At 42.9% G+C, this 23457-nt stretch overlaps 1 protein-coding gene across 3 annotated transcripts in view; it reads right to left on the bottom strand.

Annotated features, from left to right (window-relative positions):
* The window catches only part of LOC119822762 (minichromosome maintenance complex component 3 associated protein), a 52982-nt gene that overhangs the window by 4137 nt on the left and 25388 nt on the right, over nt 1–23457 (bottom strand). For all 3 annotated transcript variants that reach the window (XM_038342270.2, XM_042055671.1, XM_038342269.2), the window contains 11 exons: nt 21021–21173; nt 17890–18087; nt 15136–15204; nt 14914–15048; nt 12091–12244; nt 8913–9171; nt 8609–8706; nt 7197–7587; nt 6350–6607; nt 5415–5544; nt 3249–3452 (listed from right to left, as the gene is read on the bottom strand). In XM_038342270.2, coding sequence (XP_038198198.1) covers nt 3249–3452; nt 5415–5544; nt 6350–6607; nt 7197–7587; nt 8609–8706; nt 8913–9171; nt 12091–12244; nt 14914–15048; nt 15136–15204; nt 17890–18087; nt 21021–21173 — 2049 coding nt within the window. The remainder of the gene's footprint in view (nt 1–3248; nt 3453–5414; nt 5545–6349; nt 6608–7196; nt 7588–8608; nt 8707–8912; nt 9172–12090; nt 12245–14913; nt 15049–15135; nt 15205–17889; nt 18088–21020; nt 21174–23457) is intronic.

Genomic DNA, 23457 nt, shown 5'->3' with positions numbered 1-23457 from the left:
GGGGGTCAGGGGACAAGTTTGTGGAATTTTTGGATTTATTACAAGATTGATAGTATTTAAATACTCACGAAACTGGATGAAATTATGGCGTGAGTAGGAATATAAGAAGCAGAGATGAAGTCCAGAGAGTAGGTCTGGATGCTAGAGAAAAACAGGAAAGTCCTTGAAGAGGACTAGAAACAAGGATGAGAAGCGAGGATGTGACTGACAGTGACAGGGCTCAGGCCAGGTCCAAGTGTGCAGGCTGGAAAGGCAAAAGGCACGAGCAACGACTAACACCACTGGCTTTGCTTACAGTTTTACTACTAAAGGAGAAGCATGCAGTGGTGGAGAGAGAGAACTGAGGCCACACAGAAAGATGTGTCTGTATGTCTGCAGGATTGTGTGCTGACGTGCATGATCAAGTGGAGGGAAGGGCAATGTCTCAGGGAGCCCTAGGGGCTGGGTGCTATGAGGAGGCTGGAACTGAAGTCACAGCCCAGGGGCGAGCTGACGGCGACTAGAGATGGCGTGCTCGGCTCCAGCAACAGTGGGAGAGGTGTAGCAGGCACACGATACTCTGCTGGGGAGAGGGCAGGCAGTGGTGGGGGAAGACGACCTTTACAAACTTCTATCTCGCAGTAGAAAGACCATCCAGTGAGGACAGAAGAAGACGGGACAGAGGACGGGATGCTGAGTTACGCGGAGGAGCTCCTCCCACCTAGTAGGAAATGATCCACTGAAGCCGCAGGCTCCCCAAGGGCCAAAGGCTGTGACCAGTCATGGCAGAAGTTAAGTAGCCTTAGCTAAGCATATTTTCCTCTAGAAAATTGACTTTTAAAATAATAAACAATGAAGCCAATGATAAACCTTAGAAACATTCTAAGCATGGTCATCTTTTCAGAGATTATACTTTTAGAGCCAGGTGGTGGTGGCGGCCCATGCCTTTAATCCCGGGTCTGTAAATTTGAGGCCAGCCTGGTCTAAAAAGCTAGTTCCAGGACAGCCAAGTTACACAAAGAAACCCTGTCTTGAAAAATAAAAAACAAGCAGGTTACAAGATTAACTCAAAAAATCAATAGCCCTCCTTTACACAGAAGATAAATGGGCCGAGAAAGAAATCAGAGAAACATCACCCTTCACAACAGTCACAAATAGCATAAAATATCTCAGAGTAACTCTAATCAAACAAGTGGAAGACCTGTATGACAAGAACTTTAAATCTTTGAAGAAAGAAACTGAAGAACAAACCAGAAAGTGGAAAGATCTCCCATTCTCTTGGATAGGTAGGTGGAATTAACATAGTAAAAATGGCAATCTTACCAAAAGCAATGTACAGATTCAACGTAATGCCCAGCAAAATCCCTGCAAGATTCTTCACAGACTTTCGATGCTCAACTTCATATGGAAAAGCAAAAAACCCAGGATAGCCAAAACAATCCTGTACAATAAAAGAACTTCTGGAGGCATCACAATCCCTGACTTCAAACTCTACTACAGAGCTATAGTACTGAAAACAACCTAGTATTGGCATAAAAACAAACAGGAGGACCCATAGAATCAAAGACCCAGATATAAATCTACACACCCATGAACACCTGATTTTTGACAAAAAAAAAAAGCAAAAAATATAAAATAGAACAAAGAAAGCACATTCAACAAATGGTGCTGGCATAACTGGATATCAACATGTAGAAGAATGAAAATAGATCCTATCTATCGCCATGCAGAAAACTCAAGTCCAAACATTATCAAAGACCTCAACATAAAACCAACCACACTAAACCTCATAGAAGAGAAAAGTGGGAAGTACACTTGAATGCACTGGCACAGAAGATCACTTCCTAAATATAACCCCAGTAGCACAGACACTGAAACAATTAATAAATGGGACCTCCTGAAACTGAGAAACTTCTGGAAAGCAAAGGACATAGTCAACAAGACAAAACAGTAGCCTACAGAATGGGAAAAGATCTTCACCAACCCCACATCAGACAGAGATCTGATCTCCAAAATATACAAAGAACTCAATAAATTGGTCATCAAAAACAAATAATCCAATAAAAAAAAAATGGGGTACAGACCTAAACAAAGAACTTTCAACAGAGGAATCTAAAATGGCTGAAAGACACTTAAGGAATGCTCAACATCCTCAGCCATCAGAGAAAATACAAATCAAAACAACTCTGATATTTCACCTTACACCTCTAATAATGGCCAAGATCAAAAACACTGATGACAACTTATGCTGGAGAGGATGTGGGGTAAAGGGAACACTCCTCTATTGCTAGTGGGTACAGCCCTTTTGGATATCAGTATGACAATTTTCAGAAAATTAGGAAGCAACCTATCTCAAGACCCAGCAATACCACTATTTAGCAACCCAAAAGGATGCTCAATCGTACCACAAAGACATGTGCTCAACTATGTTTATTCATAGCAGCACTGTTTGTCATAGCCAGAACCTGGAAACAACCTAAATGCCCCTCGACCGAAGAATGGATAAGGAAAATGTGGTACATTTACACAATGGAGTACTACACAGCAGAAAAAAATAACAACAGATTGAAATTTGCAGGAAAATGGCTGGAGCTAGAAAACATCATACTGAGTGAGGTAACCCAGACCCAAAAAGACAAACATCATATGTACTCACTCATACGTGGTTTTTAGACATAAAGCAAGGGAAAACCAGCCTACAGTTCACATAGACCTGAGAACCTAGACAATAATGAGGACCCTAAGAGAGACATACATGGATCTAATCTACATGTGAAGTAGAAAAAGACAAGATCTCCTGAGTAAATTGGGAGCATGGGGACCATGGAAGAGGGCAGAAGGGGAGGGAAGAAAAGGGGAGTGGAGAAAAATACATAGCTCAATAAAAACAATAAAAAAATACAAAAGTATTTTTTATTATGTACAGGTGTGTGTGTATATCTGTGAATACACATGAGTGCTTAGAAAAGCCAGATGTATCAGATTCTGTAAAGTTGGAGTTACAGATGGTTATGAGCCGACTGATGTGGGTGTGGGTACCAAACTGGGTCTTCTGGAAAAGCAGCAAGTGCTCTTAACCTCTGAGCCATCTCTCTAGTCCCAAGCTTTTCTCATAAACGTCTTCCTTCCTTTCTTTTCTTTTTTAAAACAGTCCCATCATTATAGCCCTTGCTGGCCCAGCTGCTCCTCTGCCACTGGCTGGCTGTCTGGACTTACCGGAGCAGGAAGTGGAATGAATGGCACACATGCACAGGAGGGGGCAGACGCACCTTTTGTTCTCTTCCTTCTCCTCCAGCAGACTGCTGGACAGACACTGTGCCAGGAGCTCTTCCACTGAAGCTCCGCGCATCAGATTGTCTGTACTGAGGTTCTCCTCTCGGCCACTCTCCTCGTTTTTCTTCCCTTTACGGTGCACATGAAGCAGTGGAGTAGAAAAACTGCTTGCAGAAGGATGAAAAGCCTTCATCCCCAAACTGAAAGCACAAGTGTGGAAGTTCTCATGGTTAAGAAGGATGCAAAGCACAGACACAGCTGCACACATGTTTAGTCTATGAACAAAAGTCTCAGGATCCATGCACTCTATCGGACAGTTTATGCTCATGTCAGCCTGTGCCTGCCTCTGGACTTCCCCCAACAAGAGACACTGATTCTCATACACATCAAGAGACACTGTTGGCCAGGTGTGGTAGCATGTGCCTTTAGTTCCAACACTTGGGAAGCAGAGACAAAGTCAGCCTGACCTACATTGTAGTTCCAGGCCAGCCAGGGTTACAGAGTGAAATCTTGTCTCAAAAAACAGAAAGTGAGAAAGAGACTACTGCTTTCAAAAGTTCCACTATCTAGAGGCACTGGGTTCTCAGAGCTGCTTCAATCTAGGGCTTTGTTTCTTATACCAGTCAGTCTGTCTCTCTCTCATGTGTGTCTGCATTTTAAGATTTATTTTATGTATATGTATTTGGCCTCTGTTGAGTTTATGTGTACCTCAAGCATGCAGGAGCCATGGAAGCACAAAGGAAAATCCAAGAACGGGAGTTCCAGGTGACTGAGGACCACCACGGGTGCTGGAAATCAAACTTGAGTCCCACAGAAGAGCAACAAATGCTCCTAACTACTGAGCCATCTCTTCAGCTCCATATAGTAAGCTTATAAGCAGATCTTTTTTTTAAGCTTTATTTTATGTGTATGAGTATTGTATGTACATGTACTACACATGTGCCTGGTGCCCAAGGAGTTCAGAAGAGAATATCAGCTCCCTGGAACTGATGTTATGGGTGGTTGTGACCCACCATGTTAGGGCTGGGAATCGAGTCTGGGGTGCTCTGCAAGAGCGAGTGTTCTTCACCACTGTTAGTGCCAACATGGACAGCAAAGGCTGGTTCTGCCTTTCCTGTCTAATGTTTTATTGAAGGGCAGGATTTTGTTGTTGTTGTTGTTACTTTTATTTTACTGGGTTTTTTTAAATTAGCTTTATGGTATGTAGCTGTGGTGATTAGTTTGAACTATCAGCTTGAAACAATGTAGGATCATTATGAGGGACTGTCTACAGCAAGCAGGTCTGTGGGGACTGTCTAGAGTGTGCGGGTCTGTAGACGAGTCTGTGGGGACTGTTTTGATTCCATTAGTAGCTGTGAGAAGACTCTACCAACCACGTGCAGCACCAGTCTCTACTGAGGAAATCAAGCATGCTTGCATGCATGCATTCTGACTGTGACTGCTGCTTCAAGTGCCTGCTTTGACTTTCCCAACTGATAAACTGTTACCTGCAATAGGAAGCTAAAATGACCCCTTTCTCCAAGTTTCTTCTGTCAGAGTTTTTTACTATAGCAATAGACATGAAACTAAGGCAGCAGCCTAGTTCATGGTACACAGAGGTCAGGGACAATCCTTTGAGGTCGGTTCTCCTTCCAACTCTAAGTGGACACCAGGGTTCAAACTCAGGTTGCCTGGCTTACACGGCAAGTACTTTGACCCACGGATCCATCTATCTGACCCTGAGTTTAAGTCTGAAGCTTATTTTAGGGGTGACATAGATGAGCCAGCAGTTGAGTTCTCGTCCAAAGAATCCAGGTTCTATTCCCAGCACCTGCATGCAGGCTCACAACTGTCTGCAACTCTAGTTCTAGAGCAGACAACAGTGGCATGCAAGTGGTGCATTGCCATGCATGTTGGCAGAACATCCCTATATACAAAATAAATAAAAAATTTAAAAAGTTATTTCAACACATACTAAAATGACCATATGCTTTTCTACTATAGCAGCAAATTTTATTAATAAATTTCTACTGCTGAGACTGCTTATGCTGGGGCAAAGGGCTGCTCGGAAATGCTTTTAGGTGTTACAAGACCATGAATATTAAGACATCATTTGGTATCTGTGAACTGGGTTTATGAGACAGGAAACCAGCATTCTTATCACACACTGATATAGAACTCACCGTCTTTGACTCAGCTGTAGCTCCCTCTGTGTCTGCATTCTGGCTTGTTCCCATGAAAGGGGAACATCATATTTTCTTAAGAGATTTTTGAAAAAATATACACATATCTGGCCATCTTCACTCAGTGCCTCTGAGAAAACAGATTTAAGATGTATATAAATATGTATATGTATATTCATTCATGCAGAACAGAAGGGCCGGGAATAACTCTCAGAGCCATGGGCCCCTCTAAGAGATAACCTAGGGAGTCTATGCTCTACTAGAACCCCCCCTTTTTTTTTTAAAAAAAAATTGTTTTGTTTTATTTTTTTCAAGATAAGGTTTCTCTGTGTATCCCTGGCTGTCCTAGAACTCATTTTATAGACCAGGGTGGCCTTAAACTCAGAGATCTGCCCGCCTCTGCCTCCCAAGTGCTGGAACTAATGGTAAGTACCACCATGCCTGACACTGTTCTTGTTTTTTGAGACATGATGACTCTATGTAGTCCTGGCTGTCCTATAACTTGCTATGTAGACCAGGCTAGCCACAAACTCACAGAGATCCTCCTGAGTATTGAGTTAAAGATATGAACCACCATGCCCAGTAAAACCTTAGTTCTTGCCCAAAGTTAAGTCACCTGGAAACCAGTGACTTTAAAGGGAAGAGCTATGGAAAGGGAAGATGGGACATAGGAAAAAGAAAGAGTATCAAGAAAACATTTTTTCAATCAGGCATGGTGATGCCTGCCTTTAATCTCACTACTCAGGAGGCAGAAGCAAGTGGATCTGAGTTCAAGGCTAGCCCAGCCTATTTACTTAGTGAGTTCCTGGCTTGTCAGAGCTACACAGTGAGACCCTATTTAGAAAACAAACAAAAACTCAACCCCCTCTTTTGTTAAAATTAGATCAGGGAAATCTCATGAAGACCCAGCTCCCACAGCGTTGAGTGGCAACTACCTGCTGTGATGGGAAGTCTGGGGGGTGTCCAGTCACTCAGCTTGTGATTGATGCACAAGGTGATGATGTCATCCCACGGGATCTCAGCAACTGAAGGCCCTGACTCCTGGCCTGGAGAGAGGCTCTTGCTCTTCCACTTCTGGTAAGTCCTGCACAGCAGGTTCTCCACCCGGGAGTGGAGGACAGGCTGGGTCTGGCAAGAGCTGGGAATCTGGGAGGTATACTGAATGATCATGGAACACACAGGGAGCCAGGGCGCTGCAGAGAAAGTTACCAGTGAACATGAAATATTATTAACGCTCTATCTCCTTAGTAGAGGGCTACTGTGTAGTTACGAAGTATTGAGAATATATAATAAAGCTACAAGCTCTGTCAGCTAAATAGCAAGCAGAGTCCTGCCTTCCCAGTGTCATTAAAATAGGAAAGAACAGGCCCTGCAGCAGCAGGTTTGAGCCAGGCCAGACACCTGTGGAGTCTGCATCAAACAGACCACAGGCCCCAACCTCCAGGCACCTAGGCACCTCCAGGCTCACAGGAGCACTGACGTAAACTAGCGCTTGGGTGCTGTGGCCCCAGCAGGGCCAGCAGCTCAGAGACAGTCGCATCAGCCTCACGCATCACGGCTAAGTAGGACCTGTGGGGCAGGTGGGGCAGTCTCAGGACTGCTCTGGGGAAAGGACAAGTTCTATGCCATAAAACCCTGTTTCCTTCCACCTCAGACCCAACAGTTGGTGTAGGTGGGTGCACAGCAGAGACGGACTGTGAACTTCACACTGGAACCCACACCTGGTACAATGCCACTAAACAAGAAGGGAACAGGAAGCTAGCCCTTAGAGTGGGTACACACCTCCTGCAGGTGGGAGATCCATCTGTGGAAGTTGGAAGCCAAGCACAGCTTGCTTCAGCCAAGCTAGATGCTCTGCTGAGTTCCAGTGCAGATGAGGAAGCAGCTGGCTGCCCCCCACCTCAGCAAACTCCGTGACAGGCCAGGAGATGTCACACAGCTGCTCAGAGGACACCACAGAGGCCAGGAACTGGAGCACACTATTGAACAACTCAATAATGGTGCTGGGCTCTTGGGAGGTCAGGCCACCCAGGCGCCTCTCTCTTCTGTCGTGGAAAAACCGACCACTGAACTCACGGCTGATCCCATCCTCAACATACTGAATAAGGGTCTGGCAGCAAAGGTCCAGGTCTTGAGGGCATCGGGAGACCAGCCACTGGACTGCTCCAGAAACCTGAGGAACAAGACAACTGGGGGATGGAGTCAAACAATTCACACTCACTTTAAAAAGCAGCTTTCTAAAGGGGCTTAGTTAGCATTCTTCTCATGGCTATGGAATGAAAGTAGTGCAAGAACAGAACCTCCGGCACTGCAGTAGGGGAACAAGCCCTCTGTGCTGGAGTGTGGATTCCTAAAGCCCTGGAGACAGGCCTTACAGAGGCACCAAAGGGAAGGCCTATGAATACTATCCAAGCAATTAAGTGGAGGCTGCAGAGCCTCCTGAAAGGACCTAGGACCTCAGTTCTTCCTTTGCCCACTGAAGCAGAGCCACACCATCTTATTCCTAGAATTAGCAGCTTCTCTGAATTCCAGGATGCTTCATAACCTGCAGTTACCTCTTCCTGTAGGATTTTTGTTTTGTTTTGTTTTCATATAGTGCTGGAAATACAACCTAGAACATTTTACATGGTAAGGGGGTACTGTACCACTGAGCTACATCCTCAGGCCATATAGTTAGTCTTACTAATTCCTATACTTCTTTTCCTATAATAATTTTAGCAGACCTTTTTAGGAAATCTCTATTTCTTTATCTTTTCCAAGAGCAATCACTCTAAAAAAATTGAATAAATATGACATTTTAAATTCATAAAAGCAAAGCCAAAAAATTTATGTGAGCAATTTCATATATTACTAAAAGCATAACTATGGGGCATTTTTTAAATTTTATTTTTATTCCTGCCTATATCTTTAGAAAGTTATATGTATGTATAAAGCATAAGATTAAAATGGAAATCCCTAATATAAACTGGACATGACGGTTCATGCTACAATCCCAACAGAAGAGGGAGCGACAGAATGATCAGCTATAGGTTACCCTGGCTACTGAGCAAATTTGAGGCTAGGCTGCCCTACATGATGTTATCTCAAAAACCAACCAACCAACCAACAAACAAAACCACCCATTAGAATTTAAGATAGACCAGAAGAGGGAGAAACAAGTGTCTTGATAGACCTTTAAAAATGATGGACCTTACCTTCACTGTGCCTTGTAAATCATTAACAGAATCAGGGATCTCAACAACAATGTAATCTGAAATCAGCTTAGCTGAAACCAAATCCTGTAACATCAGACCTGTAAGAGAAAAGGAGAAAGGTCCCATGTAATAACGTTCATTTCCACATGTGACATATCCCAGTGCTGGTCTTGGCCCACCATGCAGTAGACAAGAACCTTCTAGTCTCAAAGGTTCCCAACACTGTACTGCCTGCCATGCACCAAATTCAAGCTCCACCCACTAATTAAAAATTAAAACCATGAATGAAACGTCTTTCACAAACCATCCTCCACTTCCTTCTCCATGGAGTCTCCTTTGGAGCTGGGCACGAGAACCACCAGCGGAAGTGCAGGCTGGAAGGGCTTGGCCTGAAGTAACTGCTTGAGCTGCAGCAGGGCCGCCAGCCAGTACAGGTCCTCCTCGGCCACGTCCTCGCTCTTCACTTTGGGAGGAAGCAGCAGCATGAGCCCACTGGCTCCCAACAGGTCCTTCCGTGTCTCCACAGCATCAAGGGCACTGTCACTAAGGGTGCCATGGGCGACCTGCAACAGAACCAAAGACATCAAGATAAATGTACCAGAGAAGAGGACACAGGAAACAGTCTGCCCCACGGTGTTCCGGTCACCATGCACTCACTGTGTCCTGGGGAGTCCTTCAAAGACAAAGCTGGGCCAGGCGTGCTGGCACACACCTTTAATCCCAGTGCTCACAGGGCAGCGGCAGGCGGATCTCTGTGAGTTTGAGGTCAGCCTGGTCTACACAGTGAGTTCTACAACAGTCAGAGCTACATGGAGAAACCCTACCTCATAAAACAAAACAAAACAAAAAGACAAACAAAATCCACAGCTGGGCCAGCCCTCCACAAGACCACGAAACTGCCCGGTCAACAGATACAAAAGCCTCCAGCTACATTTATGTTTGACCACATAACTGTCATCTTAACAACTTTGAACAAATATAAAAAGGTTAAATCCATCATGAAACCAAGCCTGCAGTGGACAAGAGATTCGGATATATATATTTTTTAGATCAATTGTATTTTTCTTTATTATAAAGGGAAAACTCACAAAACAGGAACGAGAAGTCCAAGCTCAGCTATGTAGCATGGGAACGAGAGGGAGAGAGAGAGAGAGAGAGAGACAGAGAGAGAGAGACAGAGAGAGAGAGAGAGAGAGAGAGAGAGAGAGAGAGAGAGAGAGAGAGAGAGAGAGAGAGAGAGAGAGACAGAGACAGAGAGACTCGGATATATTTCTTTACAGCATTGAGGAAATGGGACCAATCTCTGGATAAATGATGTAGAAGAAGCCATGATAAGGCTACAGGGGTACTGGTCACCTCTGATTCTGGCCTGAGTACTAGCAGTTGCACCAGGGAGGAACGGAATGAAGCTGCTCTAGAAACTGAACAGCCCACAGAATAGATGCCCAGATCTAGAAAAAGGTTTGCTTGCCATTCAGTGACCATCTACTGCTACCCAAACAGAACTTCTGGCCAACGTTTAAGGGCCCTGTTCAGGTACAGTCAGTCAGCCTCGGCTAAGATATCTGAAGAAAGAGCTGCCAACATAAAAGAGACTCAGAGGAAGACAACTCAGGAGACAGTTCTTACTGTCCAGATCTTAGACCCAACAGCACTGACCTCCTCTGAGAAATAAGGTGACCCATCTGGTGGGTGTGTTGTGCCAAGACTATGTTTTAGAATACAGTGTAAAGACACAGACAGACACAGGGTAAAGAGAATAAAAATCCAGAGGATCAACTCATGTGCTTCAACACCTGTCTAATAAAAAGGTAACAGAGAGAAGAGCAGGTATCATGAGGAACTCTTAGGGAAAAGGAAGGAGACCAGAGGGAGGGGCAACTTGAAATGGTACAGTGGTATCTATATACAAAACGTTACAATGAAACCCATCATTCCCCCCCAACTTAAAAAAACAAAACAAACAAATGAAACCCTACAAAACTGACCCAGAAGTAACATAAGGTTCCATGTAAGGAGACTACATGCCTAAAACCAGTTATAACCAGAACTGCTACTCAGGGAAGCTAAGGCAATGAGACTGCAAGTTCCAGGCTAGCTCAGAAACTCACCAAGATCCTTAAGACCTAAAAACTCTTTAGAAAAGCCTGGGTGAGTAGCTCGAGGTGGAGCACTTTCCTAGCATGCGTGAGGCCCCAGGTCCAATCCCACCACTACCCAAACAATAAGAAGTCTCTGGCCTAAAGACCTGCTAAGCTCATACAACCAATGAAGGAAATCTAGCACACTTGGCACTTCAGAGCCAATTTTCAGAACCCTATGCACAGAAAGGAAAAGTTACCAAGGAAAATCGTAACAGCAGTGGTTGATACTAAGAAGTAAATTAATTTTCTACTTGATTCTACAAACCTAGTTAAACAACAATAAAAATAAGAGGGTACACTAAGTATATTTTCAGAGAGGAAAGGAGATAACTTCCTTTCTACACATCCTTTCTTCAGAATTGGCTGGAAGATACATACACTCAGGAAAAGTACTACACTGTTGCCAACACCAACAGATGAGCTCCAGGTGTCTGCCAGACACTGCTCTGAGCACACTACATGGAAAAGTTTACTTCAAACTCGAGGACCTGGTGAGCAGAGCCCCAGCATTTAACTATTTCTCTGGGTAAAAGAGACATAGGGAGAATATTGTGTTTTGTGTTTAAGTGGTTTTCGGATACCTGTCAGATGAAAGTACATCTGAAATATGCTCACCAAAAAAATGACTCTAAGGTGTTCTATTTGGATAGAGGCTATACCTTGAGTCAAGCAAAAAATAAAATATAAAATATAAAGCTATAACGGAGTTTTTATCAAGAAGGTCTGTGGCAGCTGAGGCTCCAAGCTTGCTGTAGTCTGAATCCTGACTACCCTCGGAAGCCCAGGAGTTTAAGCTTTGGTCTCCAACTTGACACTATTTCTAATAGTGTGGCTATTTCTATAGGTGGCTGAGTACCCAAGAGCTGGGTCTAGTGGAGATTTTAGGTCAATGGGACATGCTTTTGAAGGAACTGCAGGATGCCAACCTCCCCCTCTTCTCTGCTGTTTCCTGGCTGTCAAATACACAGTTTTGTTTCTGCTGTGTGCCCCTATCCACCCTCACAACCAGGATGTGCTTCCTCAAAGGACCAACAAGCTCAGTCACAGACTGAAACCTTCAATACCCCCAGCAAGAGTAAACTTCCTCTCTTAAAAAACTGACCATCTCAGACACTTTTAACAGGGACAGAAAGAGAATACAGACTAAACCTTACACAAGTAGAGGGCGACTGTATATTATCAAGATGTAAAGAAAAATAGATAATGCCATTTGCTTCTGATCTTCTCAAAATCATTTAAAACCACTTTTGAGAATAAATAGCAATTTATAATTTCAGTAATGTCTGAATAAAGCAAATGAAATCATAAAGGTAAGTAAATGAAGTGACTGTCACTCACCTTTATGCACACGTTGACAGAAACTGTTTGATCCCCTTTACTACTGAGCGCATTAAAGACTGTGAGTGTCTGGATATCCCCGCCACCATCACGTATGTCATCCACCAGGCTGTCATCGCCTGTGAACTTGACCTTCAGCCAATTTTCTAGTATTCTGTAGATAAAAGAAAATACCCTTAGAGGGAAAGTCTAATTCTAAAATAAATTACAGAAATCTTCAGGAAAACAAAAGAACTACTCTATGGATACAGGGTCAGACACCAAACTGCATGATGAAGCTGGCCTGGACAAAACAGGTTATTACTTTGAAAAGGACTTAGGACCTCTACCAAGTCACTTATCTGAGGAAGTGGAAAGGATGACTATGCAACTGGCCCATTCTGATGTGACTTAAAACAGCAAACAGCAAAGGAAAAGCCTGAGCAACAGAAACCATCGCTGGAGTCACACACCCATTTCAGCCAGGTGTAGTGGCGCATACCTTTAATCCCAGCACTTTGGAGCAAAGGCAGGCAGATCTCTGTGAGTTTGGGACCAGCCTGATCTATACAGAGAGTTCCAGGCCAGTCATGGTACATAGTGAGAACTTGTCTCAGAAAACCACCACCATCAACAACAACAAAAAACTTTTACAGAATCAAATTTCTCACAATGGACCTGCGATACAAAGACACCTGGTGCCAAGCCTTGCCAATCTGAGTTCAATCCCTAGAATCCAAATGACATAAGGCAGTGTTTCTCATCCTGTGGGTCACAATCCCCTTGGGGTCAAATGATCCTTTTATTGGGGTTGCCCAAGACCATTTGCATATCATATATTTATATTATGATTCATAACAGTATCAAAATTACAGTTATAAAGTAGCATCGAAAATAATTTTATGGTTGGGGAGGAGCTGTGTTAAAGGGTCATAGCATTAGGAAGGTTGAAAACCACTGTATAAGGAGAATCCAAGTTTTCTGATCTCATGTGGCCTGTGGCATACAGGTGCACACACAAAACAAACAAACTTTCTTTAGGGCCAGAGAGATAGCAGTTAAGAGCACTAGCTGCTCTTCCAAAGGATCCAGATTTAACTCAACTCCCAGCAAACAAGGCAGCTAACTCCAGTTCCAGGGGATCTGATGTCTTCTTCTGGCCTCTGTGGGCACTGCAAGCACAAGGTGCACAGACACATGCTGGCAGAATACCCACACACATATAGTTAAAAAAAAAATGATATCATGCCTGAGTCTTTAAGAATTGTTACAGGACACACATTTCCTAAGGAACTCAGCAAACCAGATGATCACTACTTTAAGAAATACATCATTTAATTACTTTAAAAAAGTCACAATTCTTTCATTGTTCAACTGTCCTGTGAAATGAACCTCATGATTTCCTTATTCTCTTTTTGTAGCCTAGGTACCAACAATAACTGGTTCAAAGTAATGTATTCAGACAACTTGGAGCTACTGTGCAAAATATGGCAGTTCTTCAAAGACTTACACAGAGTTACATAACCCAGCCATTCTATTCCTAGGTACATAAGAGAAGTTAAATGGAAACGCAATGGCTATCAACTCGTCAGATAAATGAAAAGGGGTATTTTCTTACATTCTTACATGGAAGATCCTAGACAATGTGCTGATGTGTACTTTATATGTACAGATGACACCATTTACATAAGACACCTATGTCAGGCAAATCTCTAAACATAAGCAGAAGAGTTGTCGTTCCCAGGAGCTGGGATTAGAGAATGGAAACTACTAATTAACATGGTTTATGTTTAGAGAATAAGGTATATGATTATAAAGTATCATGAATAAAAATCACTGTGAATAAAGTTTACAATACATGAGTTACATTTCAATAATTCTATTAGAATAAATGTAACTTACTCTGTAGCTGCAGGGCTGCTTGTTCTGTTTTGGGATTGTATGTGTGAGTATGTACATACTGACATATATTTGTTCACGCATGCATGTGGAAGGCAGAAGTCAACCTTGACTGTCACTCCTTAAAGTCCTCCGAAATTGTCTAGTGAGACAGGTTTTCACCATGGGATGGGGTAGCTGGCTAGCAAGCCCTAGGACACTGTTGTCACCACCTTTCCAGTGCTGGGATTACGGGAGTATGGCTACCACAATTTTACATGAGGTCTGGCATCCAAAATTAGATGCTCATGTATGCACATCTCAGCTGAGGTCTTCCCATAGCCTCTACATGAAGACAAGGTCTCTTAACTCTATAGCCCAGGCTGATTTAAAACTCATGGTAATTCTCTTCTGCCAGCCTTCAAAGTGGGTTAACAGGCATATGCCAATCTATATCAGCATCATAGTTGCTGTATTATAATTTCTGGAAGCTATTTGATTATAGAAAACAGTATCATTTCTGGGCAGTGGTAGCAAGTCCAGCCTGGTCTATAAAGCAAGTTTTAGGATAGCCAGAACTGCACAGAGAAACCCTGTCTCAAAAAACCAAAAAGAAAAAAGAAAATAGTATATCATTTTTCAATTTCTTAAAATGTCAAACATTTTTTCCTAAGATGAAACACACAAAGTATAGCAGACAAAGTAAAAACTAATTCCTTCCAAAATCTTAACTAAAGCAGATACTAATCCTCAACTATTAAAGCTTTTGGACTAAGACCATACATATATGGAGTAATGCCAAGTATATAGAGTAACAACAAAAATCTAAAGATCATGAGCAAAACAGACTAAAACATAAAGCTTTAGTGTCCATACACAATGACACAATTCTGCCTGCGTGCGACTCTCAGTAGAGAAGTCCTTCTCCACATCAGCATCCTACTCCCCCACAGAAAACCTCCTGACCTGCCAGGACTCTCTGGAGTCTGCTCTTCTCCATCAGGCAACACCAGCACCAGTTTCCAAAACATGTGCTCACGCTTCACAGGGAGGTGCTCAGCCACGAAGGACGGCAGGTCCAGAGGTGCCCATGCAGCATTACTGGAAGGGACAGATACAGTGAGTGAGCCAAACACAGTGAGTGTACAGTCCCAAACAGGAAGAACACACACAGTGAGGATGACAGACCTGAGCAGCTGCTGGTGGAAGTGCTGAACCTTCATCTGATGAGCTGTCTTGTTTCTAAGCCGCCTCAACCTATGAAGATTAAAAAAAAAAAGACACCAGGACTACAAGAGGCTTTTTTCAATCCACAGAAATAAATAAGTAGTATTTACTTGGCCTAGTACCATGAATGGATTATATTTTTTTGATTGGCCAAAGGGATCCCACAGGTCATGGCCCTAGGGGAACACTTACAATTATTAGTCTATAAAATAAATACAGCAATAAAATGAATCCTAATGACATACTACTATATCCAAAGATCAGTCCATCAATCTGTCCTCACTTTCTTCTAGCACGAGGTGGGAATTAACAGAGAGACCTACAACAATAGGCAGAGATTAAGAGACTTGGGAACCCTCGGCTCTAAAGGGGGTATCTCCATCAGTTTCCTCCCCTCAAGGCCCTAGAATCTATGCACAACAAGAGGTGGAAAACTTGCTGAGACCAGAGGTGATGAAACAAAGAAAACAAGGAGACAGCAAGCCCCAGACACAGCAGGACTAATAACACACATAAACTCTTAGAGACTGTGACAGCATACACAAGACCTGTACAAGTTGAAGCCAGACAAAATGGCAGCATGGAGAAGTGGAAGTAGGCACAAAGTTCAATTCCTGATCAAGAAGCCATTTGCAATTGATAGCTACCAAGAGAGGGCAAATCAGTTCTCCCCAAAGGAGTGACACTGTGTAAATCAACCACAGGGCAGACCTCATGCTCAGTGGTACAGGAGAATTGTCTATATTCTGTCAATTATGCTTTAAATAAATGCTGATTGGCCAGTAGCCAGGCAGGAAGTATAGGTGGGACAACCAGACAGAAAGTAGAAGCGGGACAATGAGAACAGGAGAATTCTGAGAAGAAGGAAGCTCTTCACCCAGTCCTGTCCAGACATGGAGGAAGGAAGATATGGCCTGCCCTGCCGGAAAAAGGTACCGAGCCTTGTGGCTAATATATACTAGAATAATGGGCTAATATAAGTTATAAGAGTTAACAAAAGGGCTGGAGAGATGGCTCAGTGGTTAAGAGCACTGACTGCTCTTCCAGAGGTCCTGAGTTCAATTCCCAGCAACCACATGGTGGCTCACAGCCATCTATAATGAGACCTGGCGCCCCCTTCTGGCTTGCGGGCACACATGGAAGGAATGCTGTACACATAATAAATAAATAAATATTTTTTAAAAAAAAGAGTTAACAAGAAGCCTGAGCTAATGGGCCAATCAGTTTATCATTAATATAGTCCTCTGTGTTTTTCTTTGGGGCTTACTGGCTGTGGGAACTGGGCAGGACAGAAACCCCAACAAGCAGGCCCTCATGTTACAGCTCAGGAGTAGTTGACCAACACAAATCAGCCTTCGTGGGTTTTATTTTATTATTTTTATCTTTTGATTTATTTTTACGAAAGAGAAAGAACATGAAGTTGGGTGGGTGGGTAGACACTGGGAGGAGTTAGGGGAGGGGAAAGAATAAAACTAAAATATACTATATGGAAAATTTAAAAATAAATAGTATTTACTGATGTTTCTGAGTGAAAAGTAATTGTCAATGTTTCCTGGTGGAGAGTATTTAGACTTTGATAAGCCAACAGGTCATACAACCCCATCAAACATTTGCTGAACTATTCACAGACAGTGAGCTGGCAACAGGAAAGACATTCTAGATATGCCATTCTAGATATGCTCTCATGGAAGAGAAGAGCCTCTGTGCTGGCTTTATGCTTCACAGAACATACCTATAGGCCAGGAGAGGTGGTGCACACCTTTAATCCTAGCATTTGAGGGGCAGAGGAGGGTAGATCTAAGCTGGAGCCCAGTCAAGGCCTTAACTTTGGAGTATGTGCCAAACTATAACCCCCACTGACACAGCACACAGAGGTGACCATGGGATCTGAGAATCAGATGAAACTGTAGGAGGAAAGGCTCAGAGAGACCATCCTGTGATGACCAAGGGAAGAATAAACACAACCCATTCAGGTAGCACCCATAGCACCTCCATGTTGTCTCCCTAGGGCCTCCCCATTAAGAGGCAGACGGCTTTGAAAGCTCCCATGAAAATGACATTGAGGCTGGAGAGATGGCTCAGCGGTTAAGAGCATTGCCTGCTCTTCCAAAGGTCCTGAGTTCAATTCCCAGCAACCACATGGTGGCTCACAACCATCTGTAATGGGGTCTGGTGCCCTCTTCTGGCCTGCAGGCATACACACAGACAGAATATTGTATACATTATATATAAATAAAATATTTAAAAAAAAAAAAAGAAAATGACATTGAAACTGGACCTGAAGAGAAACACCAAGCCCAAGATGGCAATGACTGAACAACCTGGACCTCAGGAACTGAACTGCTCAAGGAGACTGGGAGGAGCAGCAGAGGGCTTGGCTGCGGGGCACTCAGGAAGAAAAAGACAGTTGTGCAGAATACAGAAGGTGGAAGATGAAGGGAGCACAGCAGGAGCAGTTCTAGAAGCAGAAACTTGGGGCAGACTTAGGAATCACTAACGCTAAGTCAGAGTGTACCAACAGAACCTGAGCCTTTCAAGGTCACAGAAAACTTGAGCCTCTTGTCCTAGTGATGGGGAACACAACCCTTAAGATGCACTCCTATGTCTGTCCTTACTTTCGGGTTTCACCCATCTTCATCCACAAATGCATCAGTCTAATGCATGCTGAAACTAGTTGAGGCACAAAGCCCCGAGGACATGTCGCTGAGCACTGACCTGGTACAGGAGATGCCTACTTTCCCTGCATGGCCCAGGTCCAAGAGGCCCCTGGCCAGGTTCTCCTCAGCAATGGGGCACTCTGCACTGGGCACTAGTGCCTGCAGTCGGTCATTCATGTCCACACAGCATGGTGCTGCAGGGAAGGCCCGCATCTGACGCCGGAGTTTCTTCCGGGCCGCAACAGCTTCCCTCCACCTACAGAGAAATCAGCATAGCGTTATTAGACAGTGTGTTTATAGCTCATTCCGCGGGGAAAATACAAAGTCCAGTATAATAATATGGAAATGGGGTTTTTGTTATAAAATGTTTATATTTATTTTCATGTGTATGAATGTCTTGCCTGTGTACATGTATGTGCACCTTACACATGACTGTGGATCGTTGTGAGCCACCACGTGGGTGCTGAAACTGAATCCAGATCTTCTGCAAGAACAGCAAATGTTTTTGCTTATTATAATATAAAGCATATTACAGGTATACCAAACAATTCTACAGGTCAGGCAGTTATAAAAAGATCAAATCAAACTGTAAATGATAAGTTAAACAAACAGAAAGGGATGAAAAATACCCCCAGAAAAAAAAATGCATAATGCTTTATTTGCCTTAAATTTTCTAAATGCTAATAAAAAAGAACGAGAAGACACACTGGATAATAGAAAAAACCTCTAAATTAAATCAGCTGGTGTATTTCAAGGATGTGTTGGCCTCACAATAAAAACCAGGAGATGTGCTACGTTGGGGAAGGGGTTTCGCTCATTTCCACAGAAGAAAAGCTTATAAATACCATCAAAATTAATAAAGATTCCGTTTAAAAAAGGGAAACCTCTTGGGCAAGAGAAACTTAATCATCATTTTACTTTTACAAGATCCCATAAAAAAAATATTGCCCTCACAACAGCTGGAAGCAGTTCTAAAATTGTTGGTCCCCTCTCCCAACAAAGTTTGTCCTTAGGGTTAGAGACATCATTTAGAGGTTGATTATTGGTCATACAGTGTTGGGGGCTGGGGTGGAAATTATGTAGGCCTAGAGATCTCCTAAAAAGGGGGGGGATTGAATGGGATAATAGGTAGATTTGTGTGAGCTTACTCACACTAATAATAATAATAATAATAATAATAATAATAATAGTGAGTAATAGAGTGAATACTTGTGAACTATTATTTATGGATAATTTACATTGGTATAGATTCTTATACATTGATACAAGTTCAAATTATATGTTATATTGAATATGATCCTATTTCTGTTTACAATATTTGTATACCTATACAAAGTTATTTTGTCAGATTGTATGCATGCATGTTCTACATTTGTTTAAGACATTTGATATACTGATAAAATTTTAGGATATATTTATCACATTGCATTATATATTTCCACCTCTAATCAAGATACTTACACATTGTTTACATTGTGAGGTCATTGTCCTCATTTACCGCACAGATTTTTAAATTTTTTTTATATTTATTTACTTATTATGTATACAATATTCTGTCTGTGTGTATGCCTACGGGCCAGAAGAGGGCACCAGACCTCATTACAGATGGTTGTGAGCCACCATGTGGTTGCTGGGAATTGAACTCAGGACCTTTGGAAGAGCAGGCAATGCTCTTAACCTCTGAGCCCTCTCCCCCGCCCCCCCCCCCCCCCCGCACAGTTGTCCGATATGAAATCTTAGTCTTTAAGTTATGTAGGCATTAAGCATTATAGGTCAAGTCATTCATGTTTGTCATACTTACAGTCAGACTCATTCGGTTCTTTAGCCACAGAGACTGTATTCTGTACAGACAGGTGCGGCACAACTTGTCTTTGTTTTTACAACCCAACCGAAGTTTCCCCTCTCTCCTCTCTTTCCAGTTCACCCCCCACCCCCATGAATGCATTTTCAACTTACAGAGAATATATCTCTGTTATATTGAGATATATTATATGATCATTATATTAATGAGATATGTTATAATGAGTTAAACACATCATTTAAAAAAAAAATCAGCATTTTTTCCTGGGAGCTGGAAGTTAGTGCTGTGTTAAGAGTACTTGTTGCTCTTGCCGAGGACCCAGGTTCCATGCCCAGCACTGTACAGTTCACAACTGTCTGTAATGCTAGTGCAGAGGATGGGACACCTCTTCTGACCTCCTTGGGAACCCAGCATACACGTGGTGCACACACATACATACATACAGACAAAACACTCATATACATAAAAAATAATAAATCTAAAAAATAAGTGTTTAGTTGTTTGTTTTTGTTTTTTCTAGACTGGGTAGCCTTGGCTGTCCTGGAACTCGCTCTAGAGACCAGGCTGACCTCAAACTCAGAGATCTGCCTGCCTTTGACTCCGGGGTGCTGAGATTTGAAGGTGTGCACCACTACTGCCTAGCAAATGCTTTGTTTTTGTCTTAGGAGAATATGAGTACTTACACTAGGGAAGTTCACCCATGACCCATTTGTTTAACAGATGCACAGACATTTCCTTGTGTCTAGTCCAGTCAATCAAACCAGCGTGCGCTTTATAAATATCTGTTCAAATACAAGATGGCCAGACGCCCTTGCCCTAGCCAAATGCCTTGAGGACAGAAGACATGCATGTGCAACCAGCTACTTCTGGAAGTCTATGTCTATTTCAGATACATTCCTGCTTTATGTATATGTATATGTATATGTATATCTCACTTCAGTTCTGTAGAATACCAACTAATACCAATTTTGGTTTTTGTTATTTGTTTTATTTTATTAATTTTTATTGTGCTCTTCATTTTTCTCTGATCCCCTCCCTGCTTCTCCCCTCCCCTTCAAGCCTCTCCCAAGGTTCTTTCTCATGCTCCCAATTTACTCAGGAGATCTAGTTTTTTTCTACTTCTCATGTAGATTAGATCCATGCATGTCTCTCTTAGAGTCCTCATTGTTGTCTAGGTTCTCTGGGATTGTTGTGAGTACATATAATAATTGTCTTTCTGAGTCAGGGTTACCTCACTCAAAATGATGTTTTCTAGCTCCATGCATTTGCCTGCAAATTTCAAATTGTTAGATACATTCTTACAGAACATGCTCTGATGGCTCACAGACACTGAACTGATAAAGGACTTCCATGTGGGTGGACAATTCCTGACAGAACAGAGGACTCACCGTTGTAGATACTTGCAGAAGCACTGAAGTTCCTGGAGTGTCTCTTTTGCAGTCTGGAAAATTTCCTCAGCAAGAAACAAATCCACCAGGTGTTCAGAGACGGCTTCACAACAGCGGGCCATGCGGACCTTCTGGTCTGTCTCTACTGCACTCCTAGAGTACAGAGCAATTAGCACAGAAGCTGCTACACCAACGGCTACTGACACTTAAAGGCTTGCTTTAAAAATGAGTCTGGGCTGGGAATGTGGTAAAGTATCTCTCCTGGTTAGTTTTGTGTCAACTTGACACAGAGTATACAATAAGAGAAACCTCAGTTGAGAAAATGCCTCCATCAGATTACCTACAGGCAAGTGTGTAGGGCATTTCCTTGATTAATGATTGGTATGAGAGCCCAGCCAGACAGGGTTGGTGCCATTTGGCTGGGACATGCAGGACATGTATAAGAAAGTAGGCTGATCAAGTAAGGAGAGACAAGCCAATAAGCAGCAATGCTCTATGGCTTCTGCTTCAGTTCCTGCCTCTTGAGTTCCTGTCCTGCCTTCCTTGAATAACGAACTGTGATGTAGCACTGGACACCAAATAAACCCTTTCCTGCCCAAGCTGCTTTCACTCATGGGATTCATCACAGCAGCACAAACCAAACTAGGACAACATGTGCTGAGCATGTGCAAGACCCTCGTTTTGACTACTGTGCCCATCCCAAAAGAGCTAGAGTCCATTTTCAGATGGAAATGTAATTAACATCTCCACTCTAAGAGAAAATTTAAGACTTTTATTTTTACTTTTAAGCAGATACCTGAAAGAGAAAAATATCCTACTGGGTGCTGGTTCAAGTTCAAGTAAGCCAGTGTAACAATCCAGAAACAAATTTTTACCCCACCAAGGTATGATAGCATCTACACATGCTCCTAATACCTGAACCTGAGGTGAGAGCACCACTTGGACCCAGCAGTTAAACTGGTGTTAGTAACAAACAAGAGCCTACACTCCAAGCCTACACACACGCTCTATTTAATTCAGTGGGGAAGGGGATTCCAGTGCACCATGGATGGGTTCATGTGGAGGTTTCAGGACAACTTTTGGAAGTCCATTTTCTTATTCCACTATGTGGTTGTGGAGATTGAATTCAGGTCATCAAGCTTGGCAACAAGTACCTTTGAATTTTAATTTGAAATGATCCCTGAGACAACCCAAAGTCTCATCAGCAATATAAGGTGTCTGCAATTAGATGGACTTCACACACCTGCCAAACACTAGTGGCTACTAGGAAGGCTTTCCCTCCGATACATCACTCTCAGACTTCCCTATTTGTCAAAGTTAAAGTCTCCTTGTTAATCCCAGGTGACCTAGAATTTGCTTTGTCACCTAAGATGGCCTCAGACCTATGATTCTTCTACTGCAGTCCCACAAGTGCTGGGATAACAGGCATGTACCACTGTTCCCAGACACAAAAAGAAAACAATGGTAAGTGCTATATGTATGTACGCCACATGTGTGTGGGTGCCTGCAGAGGCCAGAAAAGGGCGCCAGGGCCCTGGAGCTGGAGCTATGAGTGACTAGAGCACCCAGTATAGTTACTGGGAACTAGACGTGGGTCCTCTGGGAGAACAGCAAGCATTCAAATCACTGGCTCCCAAGAGAAATTCTTAAATGACAAAATTCTATCAAGCAGGCGGCACAAAACTATTAAATATATTAGTGACAAACTGATATAAGTTCAATTAGAGAAGATTCATTTCCAGTAACTAGACACAGCTCAGGACTAAGTTCAATTAGAGAAGATTCATTTCCAGTAACTAGACACAGCTCAGGACTAAGCAAACTCTTAAGACAGCTGAAACTGAGAACACTTTCCTCATGTGTCATCAAGCCCTGGGTTTTTATCTGTATCCTAACATTTCTTCCTGGGATTAAAAACGAATTCACTAGCTGGGCATGGTGGCACTTGGGAGGTAGAGACAGGTGACTTTGTCTGAGTTTGAGGCTACCCTGGTCTACAAAGTGAGTTGCAGGCCAGCCAGAACTATACAGTAAGATCCTGTCTCAAAACAAAAACAAAAACAAACAGAACAACCCAACATACTAGTACATGGGAGGCTGATATAGAAGAATAGCCAATGTTCACAGCCAACTCCATAGTTGCTACACAGTACAGCTAGGCTATTCTAGGCTACTAAGTGTGACTCTGCCTCAAAGAATGGACAACTTGCCGTCATTTTGTGAAATCTCTTCCTTACAGTAACTAGAGAAAGAAGATCCCAACTAACAGAAACAGGAAGAACCATCCACTGTCTGGATGGGCTTCCATCCGCTGGGAGCTGCATGTACACTGTGGTCCACCACTTCATGCTATCTCAGAGAAACAAGCACAAGAACAGAAAGACAGATCTTCCTTCACAACCGGCACCTTTTTTTTCCTGCAGCTCAACAGTAAAAT

The sequence above is a fragment of the Arvicola amphibius genome, chromosome 9, assembly GCF_903992535.2.
Source record: "Arvicola amphibius chromosome 9, mArvAmp1.2, whole genome shotgun sequence".
Taxonomy (NCBI): Eukaryota; Metazoa; Chordata; class Mammalia; order Rodentia; family Cricetidae; genus Arvicola; species Arvicola amphibius.
This window is presented reverse-complemented; position numbering and strand designations above follow the sequence as displayed.